This window comes from Monocercomonoides exilis, assembly GCF_001643675.1.
Source record: "Monocercomonoides exilis strain PA203 chromosome Unknown scaffold43-869231, whole genome shotgun sequence".
NCBI classification, from domain to species: Eukaryota; Preaxostyla; order Oxymonadida; family Polymastigidae; genus Monocercomonoides; species Monocercomonoides exilis.
In genome coordinates, this window is record NW_027150588.1 from 154,119 (window position 1) to 172,405 (window position 18,287).

General features: G+C 40.4%; 6 protein-coding genes across 6 annotated transcripts; 5 read left to right on the forward strand and 1 right to left on the reverse strand.

Annotated features, from left to right (window-relative positions):
- Positions 1-160: 160 nt before the first annotated feature.
- Positions 161-912, forward strand: MONOS_12202 (cofilin/ADF; the record flags this gene model as incomplete). The annotated part of the gene is made up of 3 exons (XM_067864804.1): positions 161-340; positions 440-640; positions 728-912. The coding sequence occupies 3 exons, from the start codon at positions 161-163 to the stop codon at positions 779-781; spliced, it is 435 nt and encodes a 144-aa protein (XP_067722050.1). The 3' UTR covers positions 782-912.
- A 211-nt stretch (positions 913-1,123) lies between these two features.
- MONOS_12201 (Protein disulfide-isomerase) lies at positions 1,124-2,442 on the forward strand (the record flags this gene model as incomplete). Its single annotated transcript, XM_067864803.1, has 2 exons — positions 1,124-1,247; positions 1,303-2,442. 2 exons carry the CDS (start codon positions 1,124-1,126, stop codon positions 2,268-2,270), a joined length of 1,092 nt encoding a protein of 363 aa, XP_067722051.1. The 3' UTR covers positions 2,271-2,442.
- A 9-nt stretch (positions 2,443-2,451) lies between these two features.
- Positions 2,452-3,520, forward strand: MONOS_18029 (uncharacterized protein). The gene is made up of 5 exons (XM_067871008.1): positions 2,452-2,518; positions 2,584-2,677; positions 2,723-2,815; positions 2,881-2,989; positions 3,060-3,520. The coding sequence occupies exons 1-5, from the start codon at positions 2,465-2,467 to the stop codon at positions 3,157-3,159; spliced, it is 450 nt and encodes a 149-aa protein (XP_067722052.1). The 5' UTR covers positions 2,452-2,464; the 3' UTR covers positions 3,160-3,520.
- Positions 3,521-3,580: 60 nt separating this feature from the next.
- Positions 3,581-9,525, forward strand: MONOS_12200 (Conserved oligomeric Golgi complex subunit 3 (COG3); the record flags this gene model as incomplete). Its single annotated transcript, XM_067864802.1, has 8 exons — positions 3,581-3,630; positions 3,691-3,856; positions 3,906-4,073; positions 4,144-4,275; positions 4,421-4,536; positions 4,707-4,824; positions 5,172-9,018; positions 9,172-9,525. The coding sequence occupies 8 exons, from the start codon at positions 3,581-3,583 to the stop codon at positions 9,348-9,350; spliced, it is 4,776 nt and encodes a 1,591-aa protein (XP_067722053.1). The 3' UTR covers positions 9,351-9,525.
- On the reverse strand, positions 9,465-16,586 carry MONOS_12199 (uncharacterized protein; the record flags this gene model as incomplete). Its single annotated transcript, XM_067864799.1, has 5 exons — positions 9,465-15,032; positions 15,171-15,255; positions 15,464-16,151; positions 16,267-16,381; positions 16,563-16,586. The coding sequence occupies 5 exons, from the start codon at positions 16,584-16,586 to the stop codon at positions 9,726-9,728; spliced, it is 6,219 nt and encodes a 2,072-aa protein (XP_067722054.1). The 3' UTR covers positions 9,465-9,725.
- A 14-nt stretch (positions 16,587-16,600) lies between these two features.
- MONOS_12198 (uncharacterized protein) lies at positions 16,601-18,285 on the forward strand (the record flags this gene model as incomplete). The annotated part of the gene is made up of 6 exons (XM_067864798.1): positions 16,601-16,755; positions 16,820-16,875; positions 16,924-16,955; positions 17,013-17,148; positions 17,199-17,348; positions 17,405-18,285. 6 exons carry the CDS (start codon positions 16,601-16,603, stop codon positions 17,623-17,625), a joined length of 750 nt encoding a protein of 249 aa, XP_067722055.1. The 3' UTR covers positions 17,626-18,285.
- Positions 18,286-18,287: the final 2 nt, after the last annotated feature.

Genomic DNA, 18,287 nt, shown 5'->3' on the forward strand with positions numbered 1-18,287 from the left:
TTAAAAACATAGAACAAACGAAACAAACCAAAATGAAACACCGATGTTGAGTGTTCATATGCTATTCTTTTTGTTCGGTGCAGCAGCGTGCTTGTTTTTAATGTCAATGTTAAAAATGGACTATTTTGAAAGTAATAATATAATTTAAACATTTCATACGATGGGATCGATCAGGAAATTTTTTTTTGTTATGCAAATTGGTATTGTTCCAACTGACGAAGCAGTTGCAAAATTTAACGAATTCAAATTTGCTCACAAGTTGTATTTCGTTATTTACAAGATTCAAGGTGATAAAGACATTGTCATTGATGTTGAAGGAGAAAAAGGCAAAACTTTTGCTGTTTGTGGAATGATTTCATAATTTTAATGATGACTTGCTTTCATTTTTCTTTTAACCACTTTATTTTAAAAATTTTATTTTGATTGCTCAACAAACTAGGATTTGAAAGCTGCACTTCCTGAAAATGAGCCAAGATATATTATTGTAAATCACGATTATGCAGTTGACACCACAACAAGAACAAAAATATTCCTGATTTTATATACTCCTTCAACAACACCAGTTCGAAAGCGTATGCTTTATGCATCAGCAAAAAGTGCCATCAAATCGGCATTCACCGGAATTCAAAATGATCTTGATGTATGTTTTTGTGACCTTTTTTAAATGTTATTAGTGATCGTTCATTTTTTTGTGATAATCAAAAAATTAACATGAATTTATCTGTAGGTTGATGAATCATTCCGTGAAGAGGATTTGACTGAGAAAGCCACTCGAGTGTAATTTGAGTGAACATCTCCATTCTTCAGCATGTTACTAACGAAAATCAATAACTAGATTTGCACTTTTGCTTATTATTTACGTGCAGCATATCACATTTTGTTGAAAAGCTAAATAGAAGGATTTGTGAACATATTTATGTATTGTTAATGAAAGTTAAGCATCAACTTTTATACAAAAAATTCAATGAAAATTTCCAAAAATTACTAAAAATTAAGAAATGAAATTTATTTTAAATAATATTTTGGCTATGTGGAATTAATATGGAAGACGAAATGGCTTATTTCATTTTTTGCTGATCGAAATAATAATTTATAATCATAAATTATATTGTGAGTATTTTTGATGATTTCCTCGATTTTGTCGATATTGAGTGTTGTTCAAAATATCTATGCTAATGCTACCATTGAGTTGACAACAGAATCATTTAAAAAGGATGTTCTTGGGAACGATAATACATATTTTGTGAGTTTGTATTTTTTCTTGATTTTTCAGTGTTTGTTCGTATTTTGACTTTGTTTCAGTGTTCTATATGACAAATTGTGAACCATGTCATGACATGATGCCTCAACTTGAAAAATTAGCGAAAAACATGAAAGCTATTGGTATAAAGGTTGGCCAAATAAATCTGGATAATTACCCGGAGATTGCAACGACATACCAATGCACACAGGTTCCAAAACTTCTTTTGTTTAGGCCAAACAAAGAACCTTTGGAATACGCAAAGGAACGTTCTGCAAAGGCCATGGGAAAGTTTATAAACGATAATCAACTTGGGCAAAAGCAAATAACTCTTTTAAGCAATGATAAAATTCTTGATAAATTCTTTAACGCATCAGCTAAGATACCTCGTGTTTTACTATTTTCTTCAAAGTCTACAATTCCACCAATGTTCAAACAGTTATGCTACAAGCATCGAAGAGGAGTTATGTGTGGTTATTCAAATGAACAAGATGATAATGTTGAAAAAGTCTGGGAAAGAGTGAAAAATCTACAAGACGAAGACGATGAGATTATTGAAGAATTTGAAGCTAAAGAAAAACAAAAAGCTGATCAGCCGGAAGAACCAAAGGGAGAAAAATTAGAAAACACAGAAGAGCAGGAGACCCAAGAAGAACCCGAGGAAAAAGGGTTTTTGGTTGAATATCCAACAGTATTTTTCTTGGACTGGAGAGCGAACAAGGGAAAAGAGAAAAAAGGCAATGGAACAGAATCAGGAGAAATGAAAAGGAGGATTGTTAGATATAACGGGAAAATCAATTTTGCTGAAGTGCACAAGCGTGTTCTTGAGTTTGCTCTTGTTAAGCCGAAGGAGGATATGGAAGCAGAACGGTTGGCCGAGCAGAAAAGACGACAGCAGGCTGACAGAGAGCGAGTTAGAGAAGAGAGAAAGAAAAGACAGGAATTAAAGGACAAGAAAAAGGCAGCAAGGAAAGACAAAAAGAATAAAAAAGCTCAAAGAAAGAGAGAGGAAGAAGATGACGAACTTTAGATGAATTAATCAAAAAAAATAAAATAAAAAATAAAATAAAAAATAAAAAAGTTAAAAATGAATTTCCATAGACATTTATTTCATGTTTTTATTAAATACATTTTCCTATAATTGCGTGAGTTATTAATTTTTTGTGTAAACCTTCAAAAAATAAAAAATCGATCTTTGAGCACCCATTTTTATAAGAACTGATAATGAGTAATAAACCAATTCCAAGAACACTTGATCAAGTAAGAGAAAAGCTACCAGTTTGTAATACTTTCAATATTTCATATTTATTTGAGCGAATATATTTTTTAATGTTTTTACCAAGGTCTCGCTTTTACCTTTTCAACTTTTGTTATATTTGGACTATTGTTTCATGATTATAACATTTATCATGATGATTATATTGTTCATTATTAAATGTTTGATACCAGATGTGAATTTCCGTTTTTTATAAAAATTTGTAGACAATATTATTCCTTTTTCCATTGGTTGGACCTTCGGAGAACCAGTTGTAATCTTTGCATACTTAATAATACAAATTATAAGAATAAAAATTGGTTTTCTTTGTTAAACGATCCTTTTGAATTGATGTATTGCTTTTATCAATTATTCAATGTTTAAGGAACAAATGCAAATTTGAAAGAGAGCTTCTTGTCTGCAATTATCTTTCTGATATTGTCCGCAGCGGTTATTGTTAATTATGTATTTTGGCTCATTTGGCAAAGCGTTATGTTTGGAAATTTTTTTTGCATGTTTTTTTTCCCTAAAAATTTTCACAATTTTGTATTTTTTGATTCCCAGAACAAAATATGATCTTGTCATTGATATCCTTGGACTAATAATAACTTCAGGAGAAGTACTTCTATCTATCTTGCTCGTTATCCTTATGATTCACAGATGAAACAGTGTTGAGCAGAATTTTCATTATTGGGAATCTTAAATGAAATAGCGAAAAATTCTTTTTGAATGCCCTTACAAACTTATGATAGATGATCTTTCCTTTTGGAAAAAAAGTAGATATTTGAATTTTTCTTGGTGTTGAAGAAAAAAATTTCGAATTACGCTTTTTGGATCAAGCGAACTGAGTTTTATTGCTTTTTATGGATTTAGATGCGCTTTTAGCGTTAGAAGAATCGTGCTCAAATCTAGAATCGTTCTATGATTATAATAATTATGTAGTCTGCATTTTGACAATTTTTATGTTGAGAACTTTTTCACATCATAATTATTCACAATTAACAAAACAGAAATATCATTCATTTCAACTAACTGATATTCCACATTTAAGCAACATATTTGGAACAGATGATTTCATTTATTCAATGGATTTCAGTGCTTCAGAGCGTGAGAAAGCTGCTGTAGTTCATTTTCAGTTTTGCGTTTTTTTCGGTGAATAGAAAAAGTATTAACATATTAACAACAACAACTTTAGGAAAGTCAAAAAAACTTTATTGCATCAAGAAGATGAAAGCAAACAACTGAAAGGACTGCTGAAAAAAGTTGACTTGACACTTGAAAAAATGGAGCAAACATCTCTTTCCACATTAAAGCAGTCACAGCCAATAATTGATGAAACCAAGCAAAAGCTTTGTGATATTGTATGCATTTTAAAATCTCGAACCCTTTTTAAATTATTGAACATTTAAGGATGACTTAATTCGTAGTGAAGAAAAATTGAAGTACGAACTTAATTACTTTGAGGAGTATGATAACTTAAGACGCATTGTTGCAAATACGTCGTTTACAATTCGCTCTCCGTCGTTTTTTGAAACACAATGTCGAATCGATGAGGCCATCAGATTTATGCAAGAACATGTATGAAACTGTTCATTTTAAACGCTGAACCAACTTTTTTTAAATACACTTAATTTTCATACTGATGTAGATTCATTATAAAAGTGCTGCTCAACAACTTCAGTCGCTTCAGTCGTTGCAAACCCGTACTTTAACTCTTATTCGCGATCATCTTCTTTTAACTTTCCGCACACAAGGAAACAAAACGGCGAACGAATTGAAGGTTTGAATTTTAAAAGCTCTACAATTTCTGTCATAAGGATATTTGCTCTTTAAATTAATATTATTACTGGTCTTTTATAAAAACATCTTCAACTTCATAAATGAAAAAAAAAAATTGTATATTAATAACTTGAATAAACAAACAGACACGCTATGGAGATAACGGGGCAGAGTCGCTGATTTTGTATGTGCGGTACATGATGATGGGAAGCGACGTTGCTGATTTGATAGACTCGTTGGAGGACAGATGCTCCATTCCCAGGTGCGCCTTTCTTTTTACTATTTCTTATGAAAATATATTGAAATTTTATGACTTATTTACAATTTAAACGCAAAATCGGCTAATTTTTATATATTTCTGAATGTGAACTCCTTTGGCCTGAATAATAATGATAATAATAATAATTGTATATCATAATAAAATCGGTTCAGCCATGCTTCTCTTCTTCTCGAATGCATCCAGTCTTTTTTTTACTCGCGGGCAACAGCTGTCAGACGCTGCATTCAACATCGCCTTCATTCAGCTACGTCGGCTTCTCTCTCAAATACTGTGTGAATTCCTTAATGTCTCTTTCTCTCTCTTTCTCTCTCTCTTTTATGTGTTTTTTTTTTCTTTTTTCTTTTTATCTTCGTTCTTTTGTTGCATTTGAACATAATATTTTTTATTATTCATATTTTTCCTCCCTATCTTTATTCCTTTCTTTATTTTGACAAATTTAATATTTACACTGAATACTTCTTTTCATTCCTTCCTTCCTTCCTCCTCCTTCTTTTTTCTTTTCTTTTCTTCTTCACTCCACTCCACACCCACACCTATTAACCAACTGGCCAATCATCTATCCATATATCCATCCATCCATCCATCCATCCATTTATCTCTCTATCATCCCTCTTCAGTTTCAAGAGCTGTTTCTGTACGTGTCTCAGGTCATGCAGGATGAAATCTCTCTTTTCTTCTCTCTTTTTGGCGTGATGGTCCCTATCGCTGCTGACCCATCAAAGAATATGCTTTCTGGTGAGGCAACAGATGGAGAAATTAATACGCAAAATTCTTCTTCATCATTATCATTTTCTTCTTCTTCCTCTTTTTCATCTCAATCTTATTCCAATACAATTCCTAAACAGGCAGCACAAAACACCACAACCAGCGGTTACTTCCCGTTATTCAGAGGAAAAGCAATGAAAAGCCGACTTTCTGCACCCGCAGCCTCAAACACATCAAAATCTTCAATCAGAACAGACAAAGAGACAGACACAGACACAGACACAGACACAGAGAGAAACACAACTTCTGATCAAGATGATTATTATTCTTCCTCTTCCTCCTCTTCTTCTTCTTCTTCATATTCTTCTCTGTCATCATCATCTTCTTCCTCTTCCTCTTCATCCCGCTCCTTCCCCTCCAAACACCCTCCTCCTTCCTACCTCACCATCGACCTCTCCTCTCTCCCCTTTTCTGAAGTTGAGCGACTCATTTCTCTGTTTGTGCTAACCTCCCCCGTCTTCTCTTCTCTCCAGTCGCATCTTTCTTCGCTTCTTTCTGACGTCTTCCTCTTTCTCCGCCCGCTTTTCCAGCAAAATCGCTCAATCGAAGCACTTTCTGAGGCGGTGGATGTCATCCGCAGCGAAATGGAGGCGCTGTCTGCGAGTGTGGCGATGGCTGGGAGAGGAGAAGGAGAAAGAGAAGGAGAAAGGGAAGAGAGAGAGGGAGAAGAGAGGAGAAGAGAAGGAAGAGAAGGAAAGAATGAAAGGGAAGAAGGAGAAGGAGAAGGAGGAGAAGAAGAGAGGAAAGCGGGTTTGTTTGGCGAGGCACAGAAAAGAATGCGTGTTCAACAAGAGAACAGAAATGATGATGCATATTCTAATCATTCAATAGATGATTCACCTTCTTTTCGTCTTTCACAAATATCATCATCTTCTTCTCCCTCATTCTCTTCTTCTTCTTCTTCCTCTTCCTCTTCTTCCTCTTCTTCCTCTTCTTCCTCTTCTTCCTCTTCTTATTCTTCCTCCTTCTTCGCCCGCTGCTCCAAGCTTCTCCTCTCCTCCTCTCTCCAGCACTCCTACGGCCACTTCCTTTCCTCGCTCCTTCGCGAAGTCCAAGAGCAGCTTCTCTCAAGCGTCCTGCCCAGCTTGAGACAAGACGTCTACAGAAGACGTTTGACTTCGTCTGAGCTGATGCAGAAGAGAAAGAGGAAGGAAAGAATTGGCGTTCGGAATGATATTTTTGGCAAGGCGCATAATGAAAACACGCAAAGTGAGAAAGAAATGGCTGGGGAGAAGGAAATTTCAGTGAATAATAAGTTGAATTCTTCTCTTTCGTATTCACAGAACGAAGCTGAAAATGCACGAAATTTGAGACAGAAACAAGAGATGCTCCAACAAATGCAGCAGTCTCAGCATATTCCACCGCAACCACTTCAAATAGAAGAAAAACAAACTTCTTCATCTTCCATTTCTTCTGTTTCTCCTCCTCCTCCTTCATATAGCTCAATTAGCAGCGAACTTAATCCTCCCAGTTATTATTCATCTTCTCCTTCTTCTTCAACCGATCAATATCCACACCCAACCAACAACCCATCTCTCCCCTCAGAACACGAGCAAATGCCCATCTTCGAGCTTCCTGACGATTCGCTTGCTTTCCCTTCATTCAACGACTTTGGTGAAGATGTGCCTCATCCATCTCCCTTTGGAGAGCCATTCCAGACAGAAGACGAGATTTCACTGCCAAATGAAGAAATGCCACCACAGCCGAGTCCGTTTGGGAGTGGAGATGAGAACATGGAAGAGCATATGGAAACAGGGCAGAAGGGAAGAGAAGAAGAAAATAGAAGTTTTGCTGTTGATGCAGAAGAAGATAAGGCAAATGAACAGAATGTGCTTTCATCAGTTGATATGGGTCAAAGTGCATCTCACTCTATTTCTTCTTCTTCAAACATTTCGCCATCATCATCATCTCTTCCTCCTCCTCTTTCTTCTTCTCCAACGTCAACTTCATCACAATCGTCAGCATCGTCATCATCACAAAAACAGTCTCAGCCCCAACAACAGCAACAGAAAAGAGGACTTTTCAGCCGAATTCTCTTATCTCCCATCACAGCCACTTCGATGCTGTTCAAAGGACCCAACAAAAAACAGGATATCAAAGCAGGAAATGAAACAAACACAGAAATGGATCAAAATAACAGCTATGAACACGGACAAGCTCTTAAAGCAGAACAAGAATTGCTTCAACAATCAGCAGAAGACAACTCCACTGCGGTCAATGAAGAACTTTCGTCTTTTCCTCCTCCTTCTTCTGTCACACCTTCTTCTATCACATCCACTACAACCACATCTTCATTGGACTCATCTGCATCGCCTGCTCAGCAACAAAGCAGAGGAAAATGGTGGCTGTTTGGCTTGGGAGGCTGGGCAAGACAAGGGCAGCAGCAGAACAGCCAACAACAACAACAGCAATTTGATGGAGGCTTAAATGAAGGAAGCGGCAGATACGACGATGGAGATGTGTATGACGACTCCCTCGCATTCACAGACGATGGAAGTCTAACAACTGCTGCGTCATCGTCTGCTTCCTCTTCTACAATGTATGTGGTGTGCCCATTTGCATATCCTCCGCTCCTCACCTGCACCTCCACGCTGCTTCAGCTGCGTCTTTCTCTGACTCTCCCGCAGTTCAACTCGGCGTCTGGCGAAGTGATTGACGCTGCTTTGTTTTCGATGTCTTCGGCAGCGAAGTGGATCAGCGTGCACCGCTCGTCTGTGGAAGGGCACTTGTTTCTGCTGGCAGGCGCGCTGGCGCTGAGAGAGGCAGAATGGCTGTGCATTATGCAGAGGAGAGGAGGAGGAGGAGGAGGAGGAGGAGGAGGGGAGAGAAGGAGGATGAGGCAGTATCAGCAGCAACAGCAGCAGAGGATGGGGGCAGTAGAGAATGAATATGGAGTTGTTCCTGGAAGCAGCGGAAGAGTTGAGATGCTGCTTGGTGCAGGCAGCGTTGCCAGAGATGAGAATTGCGAGGTCATTAGAGAAGAGCTGGCTGTTGTGGGCAGACTGAAAGCAGCGCTGAAGCAGCAAGCGCCTTCGTCTGCACAAAACTCGCTTTCTCTTTTCCTTTCAACAGAAAACACTTCTTCGGAATACGCATCTCTTCTAACTGATCCTGCAACACGATTGCTTGGAGGTTATCCTTATTCATCATCATCATCTTCTTCTTCTTCTTCTTCCTTTTCTTCCTCTTCTTCCTCTTCTTCCTTCTCATCCCGCCGAAGCGTCTGGTCAGCCGCTCTTCCTCTCTCCTCCACTTCCGACTCATCTGCCGAGTCTGTCTTCTCATTCATGTCCAGCAATTCGCACCTGTTCCTATCCGATCGCCTGGACACTTCTTCTTCTCGCTCTCAACCGCCGAGGCAGATGCTGAATGCGAATGCGCATCTGTCTGAGGTGATCACGTCGAACTGCCGGCTGTTTGTGTCTGCAGCCTTTCGCATGTTCACCCAGCCACTCGCTGCCATCTTCTCGCACTCAATCAGCAGCGATGCTCATTCTATTGAAGAGCTGTTTGTCTCCTGTTCGCAGCTAACCCCAGCTGCAGCTGCTGCTGAAGGGCACATTGGAACCGCGGGGGAGAAGAGGAGCGCAAATGAGGAGATGAAGCAGAAGAAGGAGATTCTTGTTGTCGAGTCGCTGATCGGCTTCCAGCCGGTGGCTCTGGTGAATGCGATAGCGGCACTCACTGGAATATCTAAAGGTGTGAAATACATTTTTGAGAGTTTTGTGTTTGAATTTTTGAATTTTTTTATTATGTTTTCCTTTTTTCTTTCTTTTCTTTTAACTTTATCAATATTTTTCTCATTATTTATTCGTATCAATATTTGTTGGACAATTCATTTTGCATTGATAGACAATTTTGTGAGGCAGTCTTCGAATATTTTCAACCATATTGATTTGAGAATGAAGTTTATTGAAGAAATCATTGAAGGAAATCTTTGTCTCAAAGATAACACTCTTCTCATTCTGATATCAAGAGCGTTAAGATCAATTTCTCAAAAAATAATAGATGTTTTATTACAAAAGTTATGAATGTTTCATCATTCTCATTTTTAGTTTTAGGATTATTTAAAATTTATTTTTGTTTTTGTTTTTGGTTTCTTTATGATTTTTGTTTCACTTAAAAAAAAGAAAGACTCAAAAACGGAAAATATTTCAAAATTCTTTTTTTGAGAAAAATGATAAAAAAAATTGCTTAGTGCCTCTATTATATTTTAATTTTTATTTAAAATCTGAATTTTCCACTCAAAATTTGTTAATTAAAGAATTGTAATTCATAAAAACACACAACATGAAAACAACAAATAAAAGCTGCATAGAAAAACAAAACAAAAATAGAAACAAAAAAGAAGAAACAGACCCAAAATGAAAAGCATTTCATAAAACACATCCAACATCTCTCCACCTTCACATAATTCTCCCCGATTTAATCGACCTTAAATAAGCATTGTGGAACTCCACATCCTCCACCCAGCTCACCACAGACGTCCCTCTCACTGGCTGTATCGCCTTCTGCTCCATCTGCTGTGCTCTCCTCGCAGACATCAGCAGCTTTTCCAGAAGAACACGCGACTGCGACTTCTGAATGGGAGGCAGGCGGAATTGCGAAGTAAACGTAATGTCGGATTCACTGGAAGAAGAAGAGGAGGAGGAGGAGGAAGAAGAACCAGGTGTTGATAAAAGCGAAGGCATCTGGTGGTTCTGGAGTGGTGTCATCACAACAGTTGTTCCGTCGTTCTGTGAATGTGAAATCTGCCTTCCATCAATCAGCGTTGGTGTCATCAGAGAAGAATCAGAACCAGGTCCAGTGCCGCTTGCCTCTTCACCTGTTGTGGCAGCAGCTTCTGCATTATTTTGCACTGCTTCGTTTGCATCCACCCGATTTTCACTCAGTTCTTGTGATTGTTTTAAACCTTCTTCTCCTTCTACTGCTCCATTCTCTTTTCTGTCCTGTGTCTCTAATTGCGCTTTAGATACATCTGAAAACAAACCAAAATGCCTCGTCCCCATCTGAGGCACCACAACAGGCGTCGATGCCTTGTTCAGCACATTCATCGACTCCAGTAGCATCTCGTGCGCATGCTTCATCGGTGTCACCTTGTCAATCTTCACTCCCTTTTCATTCTCCTTCTTCTCCTTCCCTTCCTCTTCTTCTCTCCCTTCTGATGTTCTTTGCTGCATTGCCGCATCTCTGCTGCTTCCTTCTCTGCTTCTGATCGTCTTCAATCGGCTCGTCATCAGCGGCGAGCTTGCCATCAGCGGTGTGGTTGATGGAGTGTATGCCTCTTTCTCCTCCTCATCTGCCGCAACCATTCGGACAGATGTCTGAATCACATCTCTTTGCACTCCATCGCCCAATGCCCCTGGAACAGACCCATCTACTTCTCTCTGTGTCTCCCTCAGAATGTGCTCATACAGCGGGTCCTTCAGCATCTCTATCATCGGCCGTCTGTTGATGTCCAGCGAATGCTTCTGTGCTTCTTCAGAAGGAGAAGGCGGCATTCTGTTCTCTCCTTCTCCTTCTTTCTTCTTCGGCTGCTGCGGTGATGAGCGGCCAGGCGCAGAGAACTCGTGGAAGTTCCTCATGTTCTCCATCCGCTTCGCCTCGTCTCTTGCTGCAAAAAGCAGCGCCAGTGCAGAAGACGTCGCTCGCACCTCGTTCCCCACAAAGCCTGGCGCCATCTCATCGCTCAATGGAATGAGAGGCGGTGAGTTCGGGCGAGGAAGCGGGGCTGGGTTTGAGCTGAGGCCTGTGTGTGTCGCCAGCAGAGGTGCTGTGCCCATCACAAGCTCGCCGCTGACAGTGCGGGGAGAAGTGAAGGAGGTTGTGGCGCGTGAGAGGAACGGGGACATTGTGATATGGCGAGCAGTAAAGGGAGATATTTGCTCCTGTTGGGCAGCTCTTTGCGTCTGATCGGCTGCTGTAGAAGAGGATGATGATGTCAGATTCATCTTAATGTGCTGTATTCCAAATGGGCCAGATGAATCGCTCCCTTGTTGCATCGATGCTGTCTGTCCATTGATTCTCTGGTTCTCTCCCAAATTCTCCAGATATTCCCTTCCATCATTGAATGCACCGCCAAGTTCTCCCAAAAGCAGCTCATCGTTCAGAGAGGGCATCTCCACAGACATCTCCACCAGATCAGCCGGTGCCTCTGTGTCCACCAGAAACTGGTCAGGAATGTTCCACTGAGTGATAGAAGAGGGAAGATTGCTGTTAGAAGAAGGAGAAGATGAAGATGAAGATGATGAAGCATTTTGTGTCTCATTATTCTGATTCGCTACTCTCCCTTGCACAAACCCTGTATCCTTCATCCCATGCCTCCGTGTCGACTTGAATGTAAACAGAGGATCAGTTGTCACTTCCACCTCTTCTCTCCCGCTGTCCTCCACCAAACGCCCCTCACTCAGCCTCATCCCCTCCGGCAGCATCTGCCTCGCCGACGCATTCTGCAGCTTCGACAAAGGCAGACTCGGAACTTGCGATCCTTCTCTCTCTGATCCAAGCATCAGTGTGCGGGCAACAGGTGTTTGAGCAGTGGAAGAGGAAGGCAATGACGAGAGTGTGGCCGATGGCTGCAGCTGCGTCGGCGGCGGCACAAACGGCAGAACAGCCTGGTTCGTCTCACTTTTTGTGGGGTCGGCCTTGATGAAGCCAGGTGTCCGTGTAGACTGCAATGAGTTCGGAATGTGCTTCGTCTTCGTTGGAGATTCTGCTCGTGAAAGATAAAGCGCATTCACTGAAGCTATCGCTGCTCCTGCTTCTGAAGAGCCTTGTGGCTGCTTCTGCTTCTCTCCTTCGGAATCTCCAAACAGATTTCCGTACTTCGCAACAAGTCTGCTGCTTACCCCAAATTTCGCCTTCTCGTTCTCCTTCTCTTTTTCATACAGTTCCTTCTGGATTGCCTCCGCCTGCTCCATCTTCCTCCTCAGTTCGTCTGCCCTCTTCTTCCTCCTCTCCTCCTCTTCCTTCGATGATTCCATCTTCCTCTTCCTCGCCATCTCCTTCTCCGCCTCTACTCTCCACAGCTCCATCAGCTCCAACCGAAACAGCTCCTTCAGCAGCCCAAACGAAGGCACTTGTCTTATCCCCCCTTTTCCCAGGCACGCTTTTATCACCCACTTGATGAATGGCCACGGAATCTCATCAACAGACCCACCAGCCCCACCAATCGCTTCTGCCTTCGCGTTCTCCTCAAACAGCTGCCCAGCTGTCATCACTTTGCCAGTCGCGATCTCGTGCAGAAGGAGGCCGAAGGCGTTGATGTCGTCTTTTGTGGGCGAAGACATAGGGACAAAGAGAGTAGGGGCTGTGGAGGAGCGGGGCTGGCGATTAGAGCGAGTGGGAGAGTGAAATGCAGAGGGAGAAGAAGAGGAAGAGACTGACGATGTAATGTGAGATGCAGTGAATGTGTTGGGAGATGAGCTGAGGGAAGACTGGAGTGAATGGTCTGTTTGTGTGTCTGGCTGAAGTGGAGTGGATGAAGTGGATGGATAGATTGAAGTGGAAGAGGGTTGATATGACTCAGAAGAAGAAGTTAAATGTTGTGGAATTGGCTGAAGGAGTGAATGAGATGAAGGAGAATTGTTAGAAGCATCGGAAGAAGCAGACTGAGATGTGGTTGAGGATTGGAGAGGAGAATCATAAAGAGAAGAGTCAGCTCCATTATTTGAAGAAGAAGAAGACGATGATGATGATGATGACAATGAAATGATAGAAGCAGAAGAATATATAGAAGAAGAAGGGTTTTCATCAGCACCTGAAGAAGAAGAAGATGATGATGATGAAGCCGCATTCATCCCCCTCATTTTCAGTGCATCAATCGAAAACAGCTTTGACTCCGCTGTCTTCCTTTCAGCTTCTCCTTCATTGCCTGTTCTTGTCTGGTTGAAGTAGTTCGTGATCAGCCTCTCATTCACTCGCATCGAGCAGAATGTTGTGAGGAAGAAAGACGACAGCGCAGGATCAACACCATCTGAAGCAGACATAATAGGAGAGGGAGAAGAAGAAGAGCTGCCATTGTAATAGCGCAGACTGAGCCCCAGCTTCTGTGTGAATGGCTTCCCCATTGAGCTGCTGGGTGTTCGCAGTTCGTGTGGCGTGCGTGGAGAAGAAAGAAACTGGGACGATCCATTTCTCGTCTGCTCGCCCGCATTCGCTGCTGCAAAGTAATCCTCCCCTTTTCCACTTCTCCCACCTCTTGTGAATGCATTCGGTGATGTCACACTTCCATTCCCTAGTTCTCCTTCTCCTGTTCTCCCAACTCCTCTAGTGTTCATCGGCGATGCCAGCCGGTTCCCCAGCAGTGTCCCTCCCTTCGCACTGACGCTGCTGTGTGTGGCATCAAACACATTGACCGTCTTCAAGTGCATCGTCAGCCTGCCCAGACCCCACATCATCAACAGCGGAGCGTGTGTTTTGGGTGTTAATGCAATTAGACAGCTCTCTTGCAATGCCCCGTGGAGGATGGGCTGCTCAAAGGCTGTGTGGAGGAAGTCCATCGCGGTGCAGATGCCGTATGCCAGGCGAAGAGTCTCACTATATGAAACAAGCACATGCTGAGTATGCAATAAAGTGTGGAGTGTTAAGGGCGGAGGCTGTGCAGTTGCAATGGTTATCCCCTTTCTGGTGGAGATGACACCATAATATGGCACCAGGAACCGCTGCCTCACACGAAACAGCTTCTCAAAATGGCGTGTTTGGAGGAGGTGGTTGATGGTGGTGTCATTGCAAGGCGAATAAAACAGCTGAAGGGGATGTGTGTGACCCATTGATGCGCTGCCAAATGTGTGAGTGACTGAGCGGAAGGTTGAAGAAGGCGAGGGAGAAGGAGAAGGAGAGGAAAGAGGAAAGTTGCGGTCGGTGGAAGAAAGAGGAGGAGAAGGAGGTGGAGAGAAGAAGCCAGACGCGCCAATTTGAAAGGAGGAACGAAAAGAAGAAGAAGAAGAAGAAGAAGAGTCAGCGCCGCTTGGTGAGTATTCTGAGTATCGTGTGAATGTGGTGCCTTCGCTGAAAGGGTTGCTGAAGTCTCCTTCTCTCACAAACGTCGATGAAAGGGCTGCTCTTGCTGCAAAATGAGACACAATCTGCTGGCTGCTTCGGCTTCTGTCGCTTTCTGTGTCATACAAGCGCCGTGTGCCTTGTGGAGACGATATAGACGAGATGCTTCTGTTTCTGCTTTCTTCTCTTCCTGCTGTATCTTCTTCTTTCTCTCTCTCCCTTTCTGCCTCTTCCTCAGCCGCTGCCTGCTGTCCGCCCACGAAGTCGTGCCAGAGCTCCTCTTCTTCCTCGTCCAGCGTGTCTCTCTTGTCGATCCTGCCCCACAAAGCATCTCGTGTCACAAAGCGGAAGAACCCTGTCTGTCCGAGTGTGGAGCGGCGGGTGAGGAAGAAGCGGGGCGGAAGAGAAGGAGAAGAAGAAGAAGGAGAAGGAGAAGGAGAGTATGAAGGAGAGTATGAAGGGTAAATGCTGGTGTTCTCCGAGATGGTTGGAGGGTTTGTGATGATGACAGCGTTGGGGCTGATGAAGTGGTTGTTTGTCTTGAAGGAGAAGACGATGGAGTGGATGAGGCGGAAACGCGAGTAGTCGTAGAGCCATTTGTTGATGCGGACAAAATAGACAGTCGACGGAAGCATCGGCTGGCGGGGCACAAGATCGATGATGGAGGCGTTGGACGGGTCAGGGCGGATGACAAAGAGATGGGGTGGGTAGATCTGAGAAGGTGGAATTGAAAGAAGTGGAGGAGGAGGGGAAATGAAAGGGTTGATGATGAGGAGAAGGGAAAGTGGGAAAAGAAAAAAATAAAAATAAATTGAAATTTTGCATTATTAAAAAAGATTGAATAAACAAACTGAAATATTCTTTCGAGCACTGTCGATGTCAAACGGCCGGTCAAAGCACAGATGAATCGTCTGTATTCTGGAACATTTCTCAGACCTGTTGTGTTTGTTTTTAGGATAGAAAGATATTGCATCATTAAAATGTCACATCCAAAATGTAAAAAAGATTTGTCAGAAACAAAAATCGTGCGATTTTTTTGAGATAGAAGTTGAATCATCAAAGAAAATGAATATTTCCGAATAATAATAATAATAATAATCCAAACAAAAAAAAATCTCAATCAATTACAACAAAAAATACACACTTGTGCTCAGGGAATGTCTTCAACAAAACAGGATGTGAATATCCAGTTGTGAAAAAAGACCATTTCAGCTCGTAAACTCTTTCCCTCTTCCTTCCTCTTCCGGTCGTCTGTGTAATGGTTCCATAATCTTCAGCACTTAATTCATCTTCAGTCATCCATTTTGCGTTCATCGGATCAAAATCTCTCGTTCCATTCCACTCTTCATGCATTTTCTCACTTCCCAGTTGCTCCGCTTCTCCATCGTTCCGTTGATTGATGGATGTGTGCGTTTCCAATAGATCTTTGTGAGAAGCTTTCGATCGGCCATGTGCTTTATCTTTAATTGACGCGACAAAAGTATTCCATTCTTGTTCATGTTCTTTAGTAAGTTTAATGTCTGATTGCTGCCCACGATCTCCAGGCCGTTTCTCTGATTTTTGGTTTGATGTTATGTTCGGTTCGTTTTGCAGCTGCTTCGTTTTTGTTGAAGATGATCGTTGTTGAAATTCTGATTTTGGTTTTTTGTGGAGTCGTGAAATAGCTTCTGCTAAACGTGTATTTGTTAAAGATGGATCAGATTCATCATTCAAAGAAGTGGTAAAAGAATCTTTATTCGGTAATCGGGAAGAAGGACGTGTATTGGCTCGATTTGTTCCTTCAGGAGAATTTCTATCTGCACTTAATGGTGAAAAACTCGACTCAACTTCGTCTGTAAAAAGAGAGTTTCGAATTTTATATTTGACAATAATCTGGTATTCAGTTTCTGGTTGTTTTATAAAGTTTATTTCTTTCAAATCGAAAAATAGAAAAGAAACAAGCCATACTTGGATCCAAAGGTTTATCTGGACGAAACTCGATTCTATCAAAATCCCCACTACTATCATCAGCCTTAGCAACTGTACGAGTGGTTGTAATTTTCCCGCTAATTGTAATCCACGGCTTTAATATGTTTACAACTGAAAATTTTATCAATTCATATACTGGGCGAATAAAACGGATCCAAATGGTCAAATCCGTTGAAATATTGCACATGAGAGAGGTTATGAATGGTGCAGCAGGAGGATATGAGGCAAGAAGCCCAAAATCCCTTGGGTTATCGCGTGGAAGGATAATTTCAAACCGTTTCTTTCCAGGCATCACGCATAAAGGTATAGATCAATGTTATCAGAAGATACCGATTTTTCGGAAGAAGAAGAAGAAGAAAGCGGGGAAGAAAATAAAAAAACATCTTTAAAAGATTTTACAAACGAAATTTTAAAGTTGGATAATTTTGATGATTTGGCAGAATTGTTGGAGGAAAATCTTGACCATGAGTGTGTTTTTCTAAGATAATTGAATGTTTTTGTGCTGTAATACAACATTTCGAATTTCCTTTAGAGGACTTGCATCGGCATTGCTTAGAACCATTACGATGTTGCCTGTTCGACTGAAATGTTTGTTTTTTTATTTTAGTTTTTCTTGTTTATTTAACATTTCTAAAGGCTCTCCATTTATTTTACAGACGTCGGATGAAGTATAAATTATAAATTCTTTGTGATATTGAAATGATTTTTGTCTTTCATAATTGAAGCCTTTGATCAAGCCAGAAAGTTCATTGTATAAAGTACTTGTTGCGGCTACCAGCGATTGTCTGTTGGCAGGAGATGCATTTGATGCAATTTATACAATATTATCATTTCACCCATCTGATTCAAAGCAATTTCACGGTTTGCATTCTTTTGTTTTGTTTTGTTAAATTTTTTGGTTTTGTTTTTAGTAATGCAGAACGCTTTTGTCGAGGCAGAAGTTATTGAAAATGCATTTTCTTGTTTGGAGGAGAACTTTTTAATTAACTATGCCCCATCTGAGCAGGCTGAATTGGTTGGTTCTATTGTTGACACACTTTCTATTGTTTTAGAAAATAATGGTATAACATTTGATGATATTAAATTTTTATACTTTATTTTTTATTTTAAAAATCAGAATCTGCTCTTTCGAAATTTTTAGAAAAAATGCAGTTGAATTCTCCTTTTGAAAGCATTATCAAATCTCCAGATTTGTCAGATTTTGCATGTTCTTCTGCCACATCTTCAACATCTTCTTCTTCACAATGTAATTTCCATGTTTCATCATTCCTTGATGAAAGCGTGAAAGAAGATATATTATCGTTGATAAAGCTTGCGTCAGAGCAAATGAAGCATTGAATCAATAATTTTGCATTTATTCATGCTCGAATTTTTCAGATATTCCAGTGCGAATCACATCTTTGAATGTTCTGCTTTCGTGCTGCATATTAATTATTGATAAATCAAAATGCTATCATAGCGATTGATTTTGAATGCAGAAATTTACAAGTTATTCCTTTTATTGTAAATAATCTGACAAATAGTGACAAAAAATTTTTATTGAAATGACTCTAATTGAGAAAGTATTTCCGCAAGGCAAAGACATTGAGATTTGCGTAAATTGTCAATTTCAGAAATTCATATCAGCACTAATTTACACTATTGCACATTTTAACTGTTCTGCGCCTTTTTTATTGAGATTTTGAATTTTTCTATTTTGCCATAGTTACTCATTTTCAAATTTAAAGTTAGAAACTTTTTTTTTTCATTTTTGAGGAAATGCGAAAGTTTCTGGTTTTTAATAATCGCCTGTTATTGATGGTTTTTTCATCCATTCTATTTTTGAAAAAGAATTTTTTCTATTCAAATACACCAAAATTAATTCAAAATCAGAATTCTTGTTCTTGAAGCATTCATTTTTCTATTCAAATCAAAAACTTTACTGATTTTCATAGGAAAATAAATTCTTCAAAGCAATTCAAAAATTGAATATTAATAAATAAACAAAAACAAAATTTCCA

Bases quoted from the DNA above. Each gene is read 5' to 3' on its own strand.
- MONOS_18029 (XM_067871008.1), top strand. From the start codon at position 2,465: ATGAGTAATAAACCAATTCCAAGAACACTTGATCAAGTAAGAGAAAAG. The intron at 2,519-2,583 runs GTTTGTAATACT...GTTTTTACCAAG, and splicing joins AAGTAAGAGAAAAGCTACCA to GTCTCGCTTTTACCTTTTCA. The intron at 2,678-2,722 runs GTTTGATACCAG...AAAAATTTGTAG, and splicing joins TATATTGTTCATTATTAAAT to ACAATATTATTCCTTTTTCC.